The 18345-nt window shown below is 39.6% G+C and overlaps 1 protein-coding gene across 6 annotated transcripts in view; it reads right to left on the reverse strand.

Annotated features, from left to right (window-relative positions):
• The window catches only part of PRDM2 (PR/SET domain 2), a 133905-nt gene that overhangs the window by 81192 nt on the left and 34368 nt on the right, over window positions 1–18345 (reverse strand). For all 6 annotated transcript variants that reach the window (XM_070768470.1, XM_070768466.1, XM_070768468.1 and 3 more), the window contains 3 exons: window positions 17293–17410; window positions 15601–15704; window positions 5779–5931 (listed from right to left, as the gene is read on the reverse strand). In XM_070768470.1, coding sequence (XP_070624571.1) covers window positions 5779–5931; window positions 15601–15704; window positions 17293–17410 — 375 coding nt within the window. The remainder of the gene's footprint in view (window positions 1–5778; window positions 5932–15600; window positions 15705–17292; window positions 17411–18345) is intronic.

Below are 18345 nucleotides of genomic sequence, written 5' to 3' on the forward strand. Positions count from 1 at the left end.
AGAATAGGAAAGACTACAGATCTTTCCAAGAAAATTGGAGATACCAAGGGAACTTTCATGCAAGGAAGGGCACAACAAAGGACAGAAATGGCAAGGACCTAACAGAAGCAGAAGAGATTAACAGGAGGTGGGAAGAGTACACAGAACTGTACAAAAAGGTCTTCATGACCTGGATAACTGTGATGATGTGGTCACTTCCTGGAGTGTGAAGTCAAGTCGGCCTTATGAAGCATTACTATGAACAAAGCTAGTGGAGGTGATGAAATTCCAGCTGAGCTATTTCAAATCCTGAAAGATGATGCTGTTGAGGAGATGCACTGAATACGCCAGCAAATTTTGAAAATTCAGCAATGGCCACAAAGAAGGGCAATGCCAAACAATGTTCCAACTGCTGTTCAATTCCACTCATTTCGTATGCTAGCAAGGTAATGCTCAAAATCCTTTAAGCTAGGCTTCAGCAGTATGTGAAGTAAGAACTTCCAGATGTACAAGCTGGGTTTCAAAGAAGCAGAAGAACCAGAGATCAGATTCCAACATTTGATGGAGCATGGAGAAAGCAAGGGGATTCCAGAAAACCATCTACTGCTTCACTGACTATGTTAAAGCCTTTGACTGTGTGGATCACAACAAACTGTAGAAAACTCTAAAAGAAATCGGAGTACCAGACCACCTTACCTGTTTCCTGAGAAACCTTATGCGGGTCAAGAAGCAACAGCTAGAACCAGATATGGAACAATCGACTGGTTCCAAATTGGGAAAGGAATACAACAAGGCTATATATTGTCACCCTGTTTATTTAATTTCTATGGAGAGTACATCGTGCAAAATGCTGGGCTGGATGACTCACAAGCTGTAATCAAGACTGCCGAGAGAAATATCAACAATCTCAGATATGCAGATGATACCACCCTAATGGCAGAAAGTGAAGATGGAACTAAAGCCTCTTGATGAGGGTGAAAGAGTCGAGAGTGAAAAAGTTGGCTTGGAACTCTACATTCAAAAAACGAAGATCGTGGCATTGGATTTCATCAAGTCATGGCAAATAGAAGGGGAAAAAGTGGAAGCAGTGACAGATTTTATTTTCTTGGACTCCAAGGTCACTGTGGACAATGACTGCAGCCATGAAATTAAAACTCTTGCTCCTCAGAAGAAAAGCTATGACAAACCTACACAGCATATTAAGAAGCAGAGACATCACTTTTCCAACAAAGGTCCATATAGCAAAGGCTATGGTTTTTCCAGCAGTCATGTACAGATGTGAGAGTTGGACCATAAAGAAGGCTGAGCAACAAAGAACTGATGCTTTCAAACTGTGCTGCTAGAGAAGACTCTTGAGAGTCCCTTGGATAGCAAGGAGATCAAACCAGTCAATCCTAAAGGAAATCAACTCTGAATATGCATTAGAAGGACTGATGCTAAAGCTGAAGTTTCAATACTTTGGCCACCTGATAAGAAGAGCTGACTCATTGGAAAAGACCCTGATGCTGGAAAAGACTGAGGGCAAGAAGAGAAGGAGGCGACAGGACAAGATGGTTGGATGGCATCACCGATTCAATGGACATGAGTTTGAGCAAACTCCGGGAGATAGTAAAGGACGGGGAAGCCTGGCATGCCGAAGGCCATGGGAATGCAGAGGCGGGACACAACTTAAGAGACTGAACAACAACAATGAAGAACTGATGAACAGGTGAAATGAATGGAGAGCAGGCTAACAATCCTCAGGAATTTAAAACAGTTTTTAATCATATTACAAACAAAACCAGTGTTGAGATTTCTCAACTATCCAATTGATAGCTGAGAAGGTGATACAGAGCCCAGAAGAATATCATCACATGTAAGTTATTTACAAAACCTAACCCAAGCTGGTTTTAGAAAAGGCAGAGGAACCAGAGATCAAATTGCCAACATCTGCTGGATCATCGAGTTCCAGAAAAACATCTATTTCTGCTTTATTGACTATGCCAAAGCCTTTGACTGTGTGGATCACAATAAACTGCGGAAAATTCTGAAAGAGATGGGAATATCAGACCACCTGACCTGCCTCTTGAGAAATCTATAAGCAGGTCAGGAAGCAACAGTTAGAACTGGACATGGAACAACAGACTGGTTCCAAATAGGAAAAGGAGTACGTCAAGGCTGTATACTGTCACCCTGCTTATTTAACTTATATGCAAAGTACATCATGAGAAACGCTGGGCTGGATGAAGCACAAGCTGGAATTAAGATTGCCGGGAGAAATATCAATAGCCTCAGATATGCAGATGACACCACCCTTATGGCAGAAAGTGAAGAGGAACTAAAGAGCCTCTTGATGAAAGTGAAAGAGGAGAGTGAAAAAGTTGGCTTAAAGCTCAACATTCAGAAAACTAAGATCCTAGCACCTGGTCCCATCACTTCATGGGAAATAGATGGGGAAACAGTGGAAACAGTGTCAGACTTTATTTTGGGGGGCTCCAAAATCACTGCAGATGGTGACTGCAGCCATGAAATTAAAAGTTGCTTACTCCTTGGAAGGAAAGTTATGACCAACCTAAAGAGCATATTCAAAAGCAGAGACATTACTTTGCCAACAAAGGTCTGTCTAGTCAAGGCTATGGTTTTTCCAGTGGTCATGTATGGATGTGAGAGTTGGACTGTGAAGAAAGAAAGCTGAGCGCCGAAGAATTGATGCTTTTGAACTGTGGTGTTGGAGAAGACTCTTGAGAGTCCCTTGGACTGCAAGGAGATCCAGCCAGTCCATTCTAAAAGAGATCAGTCCTGGGTGTTCATTGGAAGGACTGATGCTGAAGCTGAAACTCCAGTACTTTGGCCACCTCACGCGAAGAGTTGACTCACTGGAAAAGAGTCTGATGCTGGGAGGGATTGGGGGCAGGAGGAGAAGGGGACGACAGAGGATGAGATGGCTGGATGGCATCACCAACTCGATGGATGTGAGTTTGAGTGAACTCCGGGAGTTGGTGATGGACAGGGAGGCCTGGCATGCTGCGATTCGTGGGGTCGCAAAGAGTCGGACACGACTGAGCGATTGAACTGAACTGAACCCATAAAAAGCTTAATCTCGCAGAATATAATCACTAGTAAAAGAATCTAAAATGCCTGATGCATACTTGAGCAAAATCAAAGGTCAGGAATGGAGGAGGCCTACAAAGATTAGAGCTCCCTGACTTCCAACAAAGAAAGGTAAAAATGACAGTACAGGTAGTTAGTAGCACTTTGAGTACTTAGGTTAGACAAGGAACTCTTCACAGAATCTTGCACATGTTGGCTTTAATTTTCATGACTGTATTATTAATGTTCAGCTTCCCCGGTAGCTCAGATGGTAAAGAATTCACCTGCAATGCAGGAGACCTGGGTTCGATCCCTGGATCAGGAAGATCCCCAGGAGAAAGAAATAGAAACCCACTCCAGTATTCTTGTCTGGAAAATCTCATGGACAGAGGAGCCTGATGAGCTACAGTCCATAGGGTCAAAAAAGAGTCAGACATGACTTAGTAACTAAACAATAACAACATTATTAATTTTACTATTACCTCCATTTTTACAGATGAGAAAATTAAGACAAAAGGTGTAACTTCTCATGCTTCCCTGTCTTCTTCCCTGTGCTTCTCTCGAAGGCAAAATCTGCTCACAAGGCAGTCTGCTCCAGTCCCTACTCCTACTCATGACACTATTGTGCCTTGCCAAAACTAACAGCTGCCATTTATTTAGTACTTATCACGTGCTAGAACTCTACCCACAATCATCTATGCAATCCTCTTGATAACCCTCTGAGGTCAATATATAATTATCTATAACGTACAAACAAGGAAACTGAGGCACAGAAAGTGACTTGCCTAAGGTTTCACATCTGGTAAAATTACAGTGACTTGCCTTGGGTCACAGAGCAAGTGAGGATTTAATCCAGGAGTCTGGCTCCAGAGTTCACTCCCAAACACTATTCTCTCTTGCTTCTGAAAGGTTCTTGGCTTTGCCATCAGAGATGAACACACCTCAACTTCAAGTCTGATGAAAGCATTGCCAAGTGTCCCAACGTCTCCCTGGCCTTCCTCTGCCCTGGAACCTCATTTCCACTCCCTTGACTGTCTCATATGCACCCTTCATTGGTATTTCCTCTCCACCAGGATTCTCCTCACTGATGTAATCAGATGTAACTTCCACTTTAAATAAATTTGAGAAACAGAATGAATTCTTGAATCAAAGTGTGAATCCAATCTCAGACTCCAGTGTAACAAAACTGTACAGTAATGCCTACTAGGAAATCATGCCAGAAAAATCATCCAGCAGAAAGAAAATGGGAAAGAAGGTTACAGAAGTTTTAAATAAGAAAATACTACAAAGAAGTATTTCCTGCAGGAACTAGAAGTAAGAATGTGGGTTTAGATGAGAAAAAGGACAACCCTGTTGGCTAAAGCCAACAGGGAAAAATACAAAGGAAAGCAAAGGAAAACTAAACAGCTCTAAGATAACTTGCCAAGTTCTAGTGCGAGATACAGTCAAAACTCAGCATGCTGCGAAGATGATCATCATCTTAAATGCTTGCTCATAAAAGAGTTTTCAGCTCCATGGAGATTAATTTTTTTCAAGGACTGGCCTACAATCTATGTCATTTTTAATGAAAGTAAGTGAATAAAGAAAAACTTGCCTTGCAGCAATTTTAGTAAACATATCTAATCCAGAATGCAAAGAGCAACAATCCTCTCTCTTTATAGCTTCAAGACTCGGCCTTTGGGAACATTTCCCTGTACGATGAGTGCAGATTTGCCTTCCAGGAGAACATGGAAATGAGGGAGACAGATGTGGGCTTGCTTGTTGCAGAGATAACAACCCTTCCAAATTCTAACTTTCCTCAATGTACTCAGTGACCTCTGACCTCACCACAAACTCTAAAAAATTATTTTCCTCTTTTTTTCATCTCCACTATTAATGTCTCCAAATAAAACTTTACCAGAAGTAAGAAACATGTTCTGTGTAATTTTCATTCTGAATAAAATTCAGGGAAACGACGGGGCTTCCCTGGTGGCTCAGTGGTAAAGAATCTGCTTGCCAAAGCAGGAGACACAGGTTCAGTCCCTGATCTGGGAAGATCCCACATGCCATGGACCAACTAAGCCTGCGTGCCACAACCATTAAGCCTGTGCTCCAGAACCCAGGAGCCACAACTCCTGAGCCCACGTGCTGCAACTACAGAAGTCTGCACGTGCTACAGCCCATGCTCTGCAGCAAGAGAAGCCACACAGTGAAAAGCCTACACTGCAACTAGAGAGTAGCCCCCGCTCACTGTGACGAAAGAGAAGCTTGAGCAGCGACAAAGACCCAGCACAGCCAAAAATAATTAATAAATACACTTATATTACAAAGATTTAGGCAAAAGAAAAGCTAATCCAAAGCTACACTAGACTGAAGACTAAGAATGTGTTTTCTTTAACAGAACCGCCGGAGCTGCTGAGTTTCGTACAGTTAGATAAACTGGCCCGTCAGACAGCTCCCAGTGCACTTGTGTCTTAAGAGGAGAGAAGTATCTGCCACATGCTTAACTCATCAGTATCAATAAAGATGCCGTGTATAATTACTTAACACAATCTTCATGCTTTAGTGCCCTTCCTCACATAAGCAGTGGCAACTGTATAATTAAAACACAGACCTTTCAGGGTGGTGAATCCCTTTCAAATATAACCCTTTCAAGGTCTGCAAAGTCGTTACTGATAGCCATGACTAAGGACAGCATTTGAAGAAATGCATGTAGAGTATCTAACAGCAGACTAATTCTAACACTCTTACCTTTAAAGTTTTATAGTAAATGGCCCTGTTGATTTCCAGTGGAAATAAATTTTGCTCTTCTCCTGAGCAAGCCCAATTCACATAGCGCAGCCAGTTCCCCTTCTCTGGATCGGTGGCATCAATGCACATCCATCCCAAATTTGGGTAATAGACCTTGGATGGGGGAAAAGGACAGCTGTTAAAATAGGGGTATCTTTTAAATGTTTCCATTTTCAACTTCTAAGACAATTCCTGTTCATTATATGGAAGTACTCCATAAAGCATTTCACATCAACAGAATAATCAGCATAAAAAAGGAAAATAAAAATGAAGACTGAGGTCCCAAATTATATAATCCTCATTAGTTATTTTTCTATTTGGATGTAATTTTTTTCTCCTAAACTTTATGTGCTATATAATAAATGTGCTTGATGGTCTCCAAATCCTTCACAAACATGAACATGAAGCCTAATGATAGCTCTCCTCTCCATGTAACAGAGCAAGTGTGAGCCTGCAGCAGTGCTCCTCAGCACCCAAATGCCCTGAGCCTCCTGGGCTGTTCAGCAATTCGAGAGTGGGGCCCAGTCCTGCTGGGGTCCACAGCTCTGCAGGTGCCTTTGCTGCAGTGCTGACAGAAATTTCAGTAAGGAAGCATGCAGTGTGAACCTGATGTGGGTGACAGGGCATGATGCTTCTTCTGCAGACTCTGTTGACCTTAAATACTTCTCTCCCTAGACAATCTGTATTCTGGGAAATACCAGTTTCCTTCTGAAACAAGACCAAAATCCCGACCTGTTTTTGAGGAGTCAGATCAACTCCACCCTTGCAAGACAGAAGCCGTCCCTGATCATCCACTGTCCATCAACTGCTCCTCCTAGAAGCCTCTGGCTCTCATTCCTTCATTTAAAGAGAGTCTATTGAGCAGCTGTTTCTTACTTTGTAGATACAGACATACATACATCTAGGTTCTACTTTCCCAAATTTAGACTGTAAAACACTTGATTAGGCACTGAAATAGAATCAATTGGTGACAGTCTGTCAAAAACAAAGCAAAAGAAATGAGTCTTCTACTTTCTCCTTCGGAAGAAAGGAGAGAATCTTGATGCTTCCATTTCTTTCCTACAGTCAAGACCCTCACCGCTCATGTCTTCTTTTCACATTAAACACTGTTTGTTTACTGCAGGTTTCTTTCCTTCAGGAACAAAGCCCCAACTCTTGGCTCTTCTGGGCATGCCTGTCTCCCAGCCCAGGACTGCCAGGGCGACGACCACCTTACTGGCCATGAACAACACTTTCTTCCTGCTAGGGGTTACACATCTGGCATAATGCTGCATGCTTTCCATATTATCTCATTTAACCTTATGCATCAGGTTATTACCCCTTTTTGCCACATGTGGCAATTAAGGATCAAAGATTATATAACTTTCCCAAAGTCACTCACTTGGTGAGTACTAAAGATGGCCTTAATCCCAGTGCTGCTTGACCTCTGTTTATCAGTGCCTTCCTTGACCATCCCAGCTAAAACTATGAAGCCTTCTCTTCCCATCAGCACCCCCAGTTATCTAGTCATCTCCTGATTTATTTTTCTTCATGGTACTTATGCTCCTATTTTCCTACTTAGTAACTATTTCCCCACACCAGAGTATTAGCTTCATGAGAAAACATTTGAGTCTTTGCATTCCCTGTAGTACCTCTAAGACTTTGCCCAGTGCCTGGCAGAGAGTAGGCTCTCAACAAATAACTATGAGATTAATGAAATGATATTATCATATACAAATGTGTAATTGTCATTTAATGAGCACCTACACGACAAGGATCATGCTAGAAAGTGCTTTGCAGTTACTTTATTTACTCCCCACAAAATGTCAAGGAGAGTATTTTCACTATCCTGTAAGAACCCACAGTGAGTTTATTCAGCAGCTGGTTGTTTACTTTAACCTCTCTGCACCACCTGAAAAAGAGGCTACAGGTCACATTTGACTCCTTTTCAAACTCACTGTCACACTCACTCTCGGCTCACGCACACACAAGCAGCCACACACACACTCTTCACCCTTGAAAACAAAGAGAAAGTGCAGCCCCAAGTGGTATGTGTGGAAGAGACAGAATCACAACACAAAATTTAAACTTCACACACCAAAATAATTTAAAGTGCTTTAAAATGCTTATGAGATACTTTTGCCAAGTTTGCCAGTATGATAAAATAACAAAAATGGGAATATTTAGTTGGTCTTTAAAGAGTGTCAGTCCATACATGTTACCTACTTTTTAATAACTTAGGGATGAAAAGTCTTGTTTTGATTTATCATAGGAGACAGCAGAGTCCCCACACACTCCCACGCACATACTGACACAGCTACAACACTGCAGAGATGGTGCTGGAAAATCCCACACAGTCCAAGGCAGCTGGAGAGAAGTAACAAGCGTCTACCTACCACCTGGAGGATAACAATAAGACTGTGCCACAATTTCCTGGCTCGCAGGTCAATAATGACCCTTGCAAAGAGCAAGGTGTTCCACTTGAGTAAAGTTTTTATGTAGAGCTCATTTTGTTACAAAAAAGACTAAGGAATCTACTAAGTCACACTTAAACTAAAATGCTCAATTTTATAGAAAAGATGAACACTTCAATTTTTTTTAATTTGCGAACTAGTAATTCACAAAGAAATACACATGGCCAAAATCTCAAGGAAAAAAAGTAAATTTACCTAATAATCAAAAATAAGTAATTTTTTAAACTCGCAAAATGGTTAAAAATTGTTTTTTAAGGAGAAAAAAAAAAAACCCACAGAATTAGAAAGCAGAAATTCTCCCAAAATGCTGATCAGAGAATAAATTGGTATCTTTTTTTGGATCAAACTAAGCAATACTGACTAAAGAACTTTAAAATGCACATACTTTAATCAGCATATACACTTTTAGGAATTTATTCTCATGAGATATTAGGCAATCACACCAAGATGTAGGTACAAAGATGTCCACAGCAGTGTGGTTTACCATAGACTCATTGTGAAATGGAGAACACCACAGATTAGCTCAGTATGGTAATATTGGAATATAGTGGAATACTAGAGAGAACTTAAAAAATACTGTTGTATGAATGAATGACTGATATGGAAACTTTTACTTTCTGTAATCTTTGTATTTCTTAAGAATTTTCTCAGTAGTAAACACATATTATCTCTATAATTAGGAGAAAAAGATGACCAGAAGATGTAGAAATATAATCAGTAGAAAAGACAGTCATAATACACTGATGATTGAATAAAGCCATTTATAAAAAATATGGCTTAAACATATGAATACATGAAGAGAAAAATGATCTGAAATCTAAATGCATGAATATGTTATTAATGGTTTCCTCGGAAAATGGGATTCTTCATAATTTTCATTTTCCCTCTTCTGCTTATCTGAATTTTCTACCTTCCCTCCACTAATTTAGTGTAATCTCTAAGTAAAAAGGGAAGAGGGTGGGGAGAGCAGGCTAGGAAGGCAGCCACGCTCTGCTGAATGCCAGGCTCACACTCCCATCCTCTTCCCATCACTGTCATCATCATCACACATACATCTTCCTTCTCATGTTCACTGAGTCTCACTTGTAATTGGAACTGGGATGAAAATGTTTTCATGCAATTTCTACCTTAGTTGGAATCCCAACTGGTTTCCAACCAAAGTTAACTTCAGCGACTGATACACAGAACTTATCTCTAAAATGTGACAGAATTACGCTCGATATATGTGCAAGTTACGAGACTGCACATGTACCACCACACCATGAAGTGAGGGTGGGCAAAGACAGGAGAGTGAGACTCCTGTCCTTTCAGGTAAAGACAGTGCCAAGGCAGGTCCAACTCACACCCCAGCTCTAAATCAACAATGTCACATAACAAATCTATTTCCACATCCTTATAAAGACCGAGAAATACTTAGCTGACTTGATCCTAAGGAGAGATACTTCCATATAATCAATAGTTTTTCCTCTGTAAATAGTCTCTGTTTACAAAGTGAAGAAAGTGAAAGTTGAATGTGAAGTTGCACAGTTGTGTCCGACTCTTTGCAACCCTATGGACTGTAGCCTACCAGGCTTCTCCGTCCATGGGATTTTCCAGGCAAGAGTACTGGAATGGGGTGCCATTTCCTTCTCCAGGGGATCTTCCCGACCCAGGGATCGAACCCATGTGTCCTGCATTGCAGGCAGATTCTTTACCACTGAGCCATTTAAAAATTTCATATAACCCTAGAAATCGTACGCAAAATGTTCTGTGTTTATGTACATTTGTATATTTGCTGGGGAGATTTTCGAAGGGGTCCACAACATGCCAAAGACTAAGACTCTCTAGGTAGACTCTGCTAGTGGGAAGATCACCGAACAGGCAACCATGAAACCTGGGCATCCTGACTGACAGTTTCAGAACCCCAGGCAGGCCACCTGCTTTCAGATCTGTCATCTGTGGGAAGATTTAGGGTGTTTCTGGTATTCTTTATTTCACAAACAAAAATCCCCATGGTATTGTCATCCGTCTATATAATACCACAAGTATTATATGCCAAGCTCAGTGCTCCAGAACTGAGGACAGTGCCTGTCACATGGTAAGCTTAACAAAGAGGGGTTAAATAAGTAAATAAACTCTCAATTTTCTCCTTGCACCATTAACACGCTGTCAATCTAGTAACAAGTTCACTTATTCAGAAAAATGGCTTAATTCTCTGTACTTCAACATCCCCACCCTCCTGAAGGTACTAAGAGAAGAATAAGACTGGTACAGCAGTTTCTGTGACAAAGAACTCTATGGCTAGCCCACTTTTAAGTAACAGGTTCAAAATCTTTGCCCTTCTATTAATCACACTGCTTCACAGTAAACCTAAGACCCCAGACATCACCACGTTCACTCCCTCTCTCTTACACACATAGACAAGGGCTCAGCAGACTTTCTGCAAAGGGCTAGGAAGTATTTTCGGTTTTACAAGCCATACGGTCTCAGTCACAACTGCTCAACTTGGCCACTACAGGGCAAAAGCAGCCACAGACAATATGTAAATAAATGAACATTGCTGTGCTCCAACAAAACTTTATTAATGAACTGAAGTTTGAATTTCATATACTTTTCATGTGTCAAAAAACACTTGATCTTTGTTTAAACCACTTGAAAACGTAAAAACCATTCTCAGCTCTTAGACTGCAAAAACAGATGGCAGGTTGGATTTCCCCCATGAGCTAGGTCTTTTCTTAGGACATTCTGCATGGTGTAGGAGTTGGAAAGGAGCAGTAAGACCTGAGTGGTACTTTCTGACAAAAGGGTCTACAGAATCAGCTGGGTGACTTCTCTATTCTCTTTTATAGTTTTGTCCATTTTTAAATTAGAAATACTTTGAAATTAGAAGAACTGAGATAGCAAAAATTATGAAATCTGCTTGTTAGTATCTGATCATAACAGTGCTGAATGATAAAAAGTTTGTTTTCACTTCTGAAAAAAAAACTATTCAATATTTAAAGTCTCATTATACAGAAATAAATTCTCTATCAATTTTAATTGAAATGCAGTTCTATTTCTTCTCTCTACTATCTGGACTCAAAATTTGTTGCCTGAATAGTAACATTCAAATCAAAGCAGTGGACTATCAGTTTTCATCAATAAGAAAGAGGGGAAAAAACTATCAAAAAACATCAACAACACTGGTTTTAAAAAGCTAAAAAGGAATATTCACCCCTGGTGGCTATATAAATTAGTGCAATCCCTTTTGAGGTGTTAGGAAAATTTACCGAAACTTAAAATGTACATAACTTTTGACTCAACAATTATACTTCTAGGAATTTATCTTAAGAAGATAACCAGACAAGTGAGCAAATATGTATATACAGTTAGATTCATACTTGGAAGAATTTGGGTTTCTTTTTGAATATTATGGAAGTAGAGATGACTTACAGTGCTGTGTTCATTTCTGCTGGTACAGCAAACTGATTCAGTTATACACATAAGTATATTCTTTTTCATTATATTGAATATAGTGCCCTCTCCCATACAGTAAGTATACCTTGTTCTCTGATCCTATACTAGCATCTGCGAATCCCAAACTCCCAATCCTTCTCTCCCAAAGAATTATTAATATCATGCAAAGATTAAAACTACTTAAATGTCCACTGGTTTAACAGTGGAAGGATACAATGGAATTCTAGGTAGCTATAAGAAATAATGACGTGGATAAGCATTTGATGAGGGATATACATTTGACATGTACACATCTATAACATATTAAGATACAAAAGCATGTTACAAACTGCATACATATACGGTTTGATCTTAACTGTGTATGAAATGTCTAGATATGGTGTTTGTATAGGTACCTGTGTGAGAGAGACAGAAGAAAAACAAGAGGCAAAGAGGCAGAGTTAACAGAATGCACACCATGGTGTTGACCCGTGATTTTTACTTTCTCATTTATAATTTTCTGTTTATATTATTTTGCAATGACCATATATTACTTTTATAATTTAAAAAAGGCTTAATAGAAGGTACAACACCATGAGTGGCCCCTAATGTAAACCATGGACTCTGGGCAATAATGGTGTGTCCGCTGTAACAAATAACCCATTCTGGTGGAAATGAAGCCAGTGAGGGAAGCTGTGTGTGCATGTCTCATGGAGGTGGGGGCAGGGGGGAGAAGGAGATACAGCAACTCAACTTTCTGCTCAATTTTCCTGTTAACCTAAAGTAATCTAAAAACTAAAGGCTGTTCTTAAAAATACATATTAAAACAAAAGTTCTATTCATTAGAAACAATCTAAGCCCCACAGAAGTGAATGTGAAAGGCTTCAGAATACTGCACATTGCTCAGTGTGTGTGTGTGTGTGTGTGTGTGTGTATGTGTGTGTGGCGGTGGTGGGGTACATGAAGTCCAGTGTTTGGCCTGCCAGCAGTTCCCCATCAGGAACTGACCACAGAGTACTCTCCTCTTTCCAGAACCTGACGTTCCATGCATTCACCCTGAGGATACTCTCCTGTTTCTCTCCTGTTATTTCTGATATAATAGCATGCTTTCAGTGGAAACTTAGAGGACTGAAGGCTGCATAAGATAGTCAAAGGCTCAAGAAAAGCAATTTAACACTTTCTCATGGAGTTCCAGTGGAGGCAAAAGACCAGGTTGCTAAAAGATAAACTGGTCTTAAGGGGCTTTAATGGAAGAACAAATGCCAAATGAGATTTTAATGATAAGCAGTATCTGTGACATTAAGAGGAGGCATTCTGATGCAAGTCAGAGGATAACACCAAAGTTAGAATAAGTTAATGGGGAAACACTAAATTTTACCTGGATTTTTATTTTCTTTATAAGAAATATGTACATTATAATTTTTGTTTCCTATACTTTGCCAAATACATACTTCCACATGTGTATGTCAAATATATCTAGTTCTATTTTAACAGAGCAAAAAGATTTAGAGGTTTCTATATGGACTATAGACCTCAGAGTTGAAACCATGTGAACAACATCCAAATTTTTTTTTTTAATTGCGGGGAAGAAAATCCAGCCTTGACAAGAACTAAATCTTTAAACCTGACTAACAAGAACTGGCAGTTTTATAAAGAATCCCAACTATGGCAGAACATAAGGAGAAGTATCTTAAATTAACAATGGGATGTTAACAAGTTAACAGGAAAAACTGAATCGCTAATATCTAATACATCATGGCTCCAAATTATACTTTTTAAACAAGCTACTACGAATTCATACTTTAGGAATTTCAAGGCAAATGAAACCTAATTTACAAAAGGCACTATTAGTAACTTATATAAAATGCCCAACAATATCAAATTGTTGAGTAAAGCAGGTACCACAAACTTAGGTTTAATATTAATGACATTTGTTCAACCTTAGATACACACAGAACTAGAGTAGGTGTTCTCTGGTTCCTCACCAGGATGAATGCTAACCTGATAAAGCATGTCTGTTGGTTTCCCTTGTGAAACTTCTAAAATTAAAAATACAGTTTATTTTGGAACATAATTTTGTGGTTAAGACATTTTTAAGCATTTGGCCATTATCTTGAATAATTAAATTTTTTTTTTGGTTGGGCATTTTTTCCACAAATACAGCACTCTTTTAACTTGAAAGTTGTGAAATAACAAAGTAATTACTCCCATGGTAAATCACCATTTCCTAAGTCCCCTTGGGTTAAATATCACTATATTTATTATAAGGGATTCAGAGAAACTCTCAAAATTACTGAGAGAAACTTAGAATTCTCAAGGCAAGAAACACTGTTCACAGCACTGAGAAAAAGAGCAACATACCACAGACGGACAAACACCACAGAACTTCTTGACTAAAACTGTCTCCAGACATTTCCCAGGCGAATTTTATTTTTAGGCTTTTATATGTTTACAAGTGAAACAGATGTGATTTCCACCTAAGACAATCTGACAGGAATGCTTTTCCTCACCACCAAAAAAACTTCTCTGGCTGGGAGTCATGCCACTGAGTTCTACAAGAACCTGAGGAGTTTCATGGAGGCTGCTGATCGGAATTAAATTTAATAGAAATGCTTAATTCATAGGCAACTCTTTAAGAAACAATAATAAGATATTTTATCTTCACATCTTTCTTCATGAGATTATTTTTAATTCTCCCCATTTTTAACTGGAGGGTTTTAGGGCCCAAAGGTTAAGGGCCCTACCCAGGTCACAAAGGCAGGATTTGAACCCTGGCTCAGTCGGTAAAAGAATCCAGCTGCAATGCAGGAGACGGACTGCAACACAGCCAACCTAGGTTCATCCAACCAGGTTCGACCCCTGAATGGGGAAGATACCCTGGAGAAGGAAACGGCAACCCATTCCAGTATTCTTGCCTGGGAAATCTCACAGACAGAGGAGCCTGGCAGGTCCATGAAGTCGCAAGAGTCGGACACAATTTAGTGACTACACCACCACCACCAAACCAATGAAACATTTCTAACTGCCTTACTGTCAGGCAGCAGGACACATGGGGGTTGTGGTTCTGCTCTGACAACACTCTCTGCACGTGTGCCCAAGAAGGGAGCCACTCCCTCTGGTCTAGACAGCTTCCCTGCATAAGGAGTGTGTGAATGCTCCCCATCTTCCAGGATCATTGAGAGAATGTGAAACGAACAGAATGAAAGCCTTTCTAAAAAGTCAAACCACTATACAAACATGGCTTCTCAGGTGGCTCAGTAGTAAAGAATCGCCTGCCAATGCCGGAGATGCAGGTTCCATCCCTGGGTCAGGGAAACTCCCTGGAGAAGGAAATGCCAACCCACTCCAGTATTCTTACCTGGGAAATCCCATGGACAGAGAAGCCTGGTGGGCTACAGTCTATGAGGTAGCAAAAAAGTTGGACACTCCTTAGGGACTAGACAACAACAACTATATAAATACACAGTGTGCTAAGAATGTCCAATTCTGAATGTTTCAGCAACACAGAGATTACTTTCTAAATTACAGAAAAGATCCTAACTGTACTTTATTGATATTAGTAGCCACCTTGGTGTGTCTTTTACTGGCGTTCGTCTGCAAGCCTATAAAGTGGTAGACCAAACTCTTAGCTGCAAAGCAAAGCAAAGCAACCTGAACAAGGCAAATAAAACACCAATTTGACATTTATTGTTGAAGACAGCAAAGCACTTTCAAACTACAAATGTAAACAGCAATCTGTATCCAAGGAAACACATTTTCTATTAAAACTATTCTTTATTTTAAAGAACATGTTAAGTTTACTGATTAATTTCAGAAGGTCAAATCCTGAGAAGATAAATCCTTTAAAATAAATCCTTTCAAATCCTTTAAAAATGTATTGAACTCTGATAAGCAAAGGACAAGGATCATTTCTTACCTCCCACATGTATACATTATTCTTAACCTGAGATCTTTTTTTCTTGTCACCAACAAATGGCCCAAACTTTTTGCCTTTTAAAATTGGTTTAGTGGCCCAGACACCTAGAAAATAAAACCAACAGTTTCACAATGCATTGTGGTTAAAGACTAAAGCACTAAAAGCAATTCAGTTTCACAAAATACTGAAAAGACTAGTCACTCTAAAAGCAAAACAATGTTAACTGAGATCACAGAAAATCAAATTAAATCAAGTATTCAAAGGGGATTTTTATTTTTCTTCTTAACAGTCTTCTGTATTTTCCTAATAGCCTGTAAAGAATCTATATTGTTTTATAAGCAGGAAAGATTATCTTATGGTTTTTTTTTTTAATTTTTACATGTAAAATTACCCAGATAGCATAATCACAAACACGTGGAGAAGAGATAATCACAACAATTAAGAGAAAAAATATCAAATGCAGTAAAAATGCAAAGTTCCTCTTTCTCCTTTTCTACAGATTTCAAATTGTCAAAAAAAAAAGAAAAAGAAAAACCCTTAAACAGTTAGAAACATAGTGCCCTGTAGTAAATATTTTTGAAGTTTGTTTGCTCTCTGCTATGTTTCCTGAAAGCTTAACTCACTCTTCAGAGTTTAAAACAACCAAGATGTATACTGCTTTGTGGTGTTCTCAGGGGTATTTCTATAGTCTTCGCAGTGACCATAAGGCAAACAAGATGCAGAAGCAGTGGGTGAACAGCAGGAGACGCCCTAGTCAATGGACCCAGTGCCACGGTATCTTCTACTGACAGCACTGCTTTGAACATGTTCCCTTACCTTTTGGGCTCAATTTCCTCATGTATAGATGAAGGCTGTGGTCTCAGCCAGTGGCTCAGCTATGATGAACTAATTCTACCACCCGTAAGTCTGCTATGAATTCCATTTGATATCCCAGCTAATAACTAATTAGTGGAGAGAGAAAATCAACCACTTTCATGAACAAATTACTCACTGAATAATTTTCAACGAGAATTAGGAAAAGCATTTATTAAAAGTTTATTCACACACATATATATCAGAATATCAGAAGAACATCTTTAAAAAAAGAAAACAGGACATAAACATGATTTCTTCTAAGACTGTACTCTAACTTTTGTAACTTATTTCCTTAGCCTTCTATCTAAAGATTAGAACACAAAAACAAGACTCAATACAAAAAAGCTTGGCTATATTCAACAAGAAATTCTAGCAAGACACATTGGGACACACTCATCATTCACTCAAATACCCACTGAGGCCCATGAAGAGCGTCAGTTACTGGAGGCATGAAGATAAATAAGAAATGAAGGCACTCATGATCAATGCAAGTGATGGATATGAAAACAAATACAAAATAATGAAATAAATATAATACCATCATCACACTCAAATCACAGTGAAATCAGAGGCAGAAGCAATACATTCTGTGGGAAGAAGAGCCCTGGGGAGACACAGAGGAAGGGGCTGCTCAGGCTGAGTCACGAAGGAGGGTGGGTGCATGTGAAGGTGTTCCTGTCCACCCTGCATTCTTAACTGGAAAACAAACTCTTCAAAACAAGCCAAGAGTATAGATGTGTTGCTTTTGGAGTGAGCTCCCCACCTGAGAAGCCCCCAGAGGAAGCCTGGCCACAGCCCACTCTCCCTGCCCTCTCCTCCCCTGAACCTAGCACTCACCAATCCGAGTTTTGTCAACAGCAGATGGGAAAAGCCTCACTTCCTCCGGAAGTCCTCGAAACACATGTTCAGGTACCCCGGCCAGGGTCTCCGTGGCTACCACAGGCTCAGCTGCGTTCTGCAAGTTAAGAAACAGAAGAATAATAGCAAAAAGAAGAAAACCCAGTTCTGTTTTGACTTTTTTTTTCTGGTCCAATAAACAAATATGCAAAAATGTAAGGGAAACCTAAAGCTGGCAAGCCAGACTAAAACGATGATGTCAAGCATTTCAGGAGGTGCTTTTTTGCTTGTTTTTAAGTCTCCAAAGGAAACCACTGTAACCTTCAAGCATGTCTGTGTTCGTTTGCTCCAGCCACCTGTGACCATTTTAAAACTGTGTAAACCTTCGGCACCATACTGTTTTAATCTCCCACAGAATCTGGTAGCAAATTACATCTTAAGCTTACTTTTAAATCAAAGACTACCATCAGCATCTTAGGATGTTAAAAAAAAAATTAACACTCTCTATTTAAGTGAACACTTTTGGCACATGCTGTAAAGGCCATGCCAGCCAACTGGACCCCCATCCCATCCATGCTTTCATTCCTCCAGCAACAAAAGCTTGACAATTTCCAGCAAGAACACTACAATTTATTTTGGGCCCTCCACAGAAGTGTGACCTTTCCAGGAAACAGTACTGTATCACCGTACACCAAGTAACTAAACAGCAACATCTCCACAAAATTACAGTCTCAGAGAAATAGAGAATTTAGAAATTACTAAGTATATGCAAAAATTCATTGTAAATATTAAATAAAATTTCTATTAGATTTGTATCTAAAGGAATAGAAAAAAAATAGAAATCTAAGGGAATAGAAAGGGGAGAACCGAGTCAACTCATTGATCATGACTGTTATTCTAAAACTAACTTTCAAATCAAAGGAAGATCAGGTGGCTATTAACTGGCACCACATAAACCCTAAAGAACTGACGTGCAGATCACGACCCTGCTAAGAATGATAGGTTTTGTAGTCTGAATGTTCTTTATTTCACTTTGCAGAGGGAAATATTTCT

Source organism: Bos indicus, chromosome 16 (genome assembly GCF_029378745.1).
Source record: "Bos indicus isolate NIAB-ARS_2022 breed Sahiwal x Tharparkar chromosome 16, NIAB-ARS_B.indTharparkar_mat_pri_1.0, whole genome shotgun sequence".
Taxonomy (NCBI): domain Eukaryota; kingdom Metazoa; phylum Chordata; class Mammalia; order Artiodactyla; family Bovidae; genus Bos; species Bos indicus.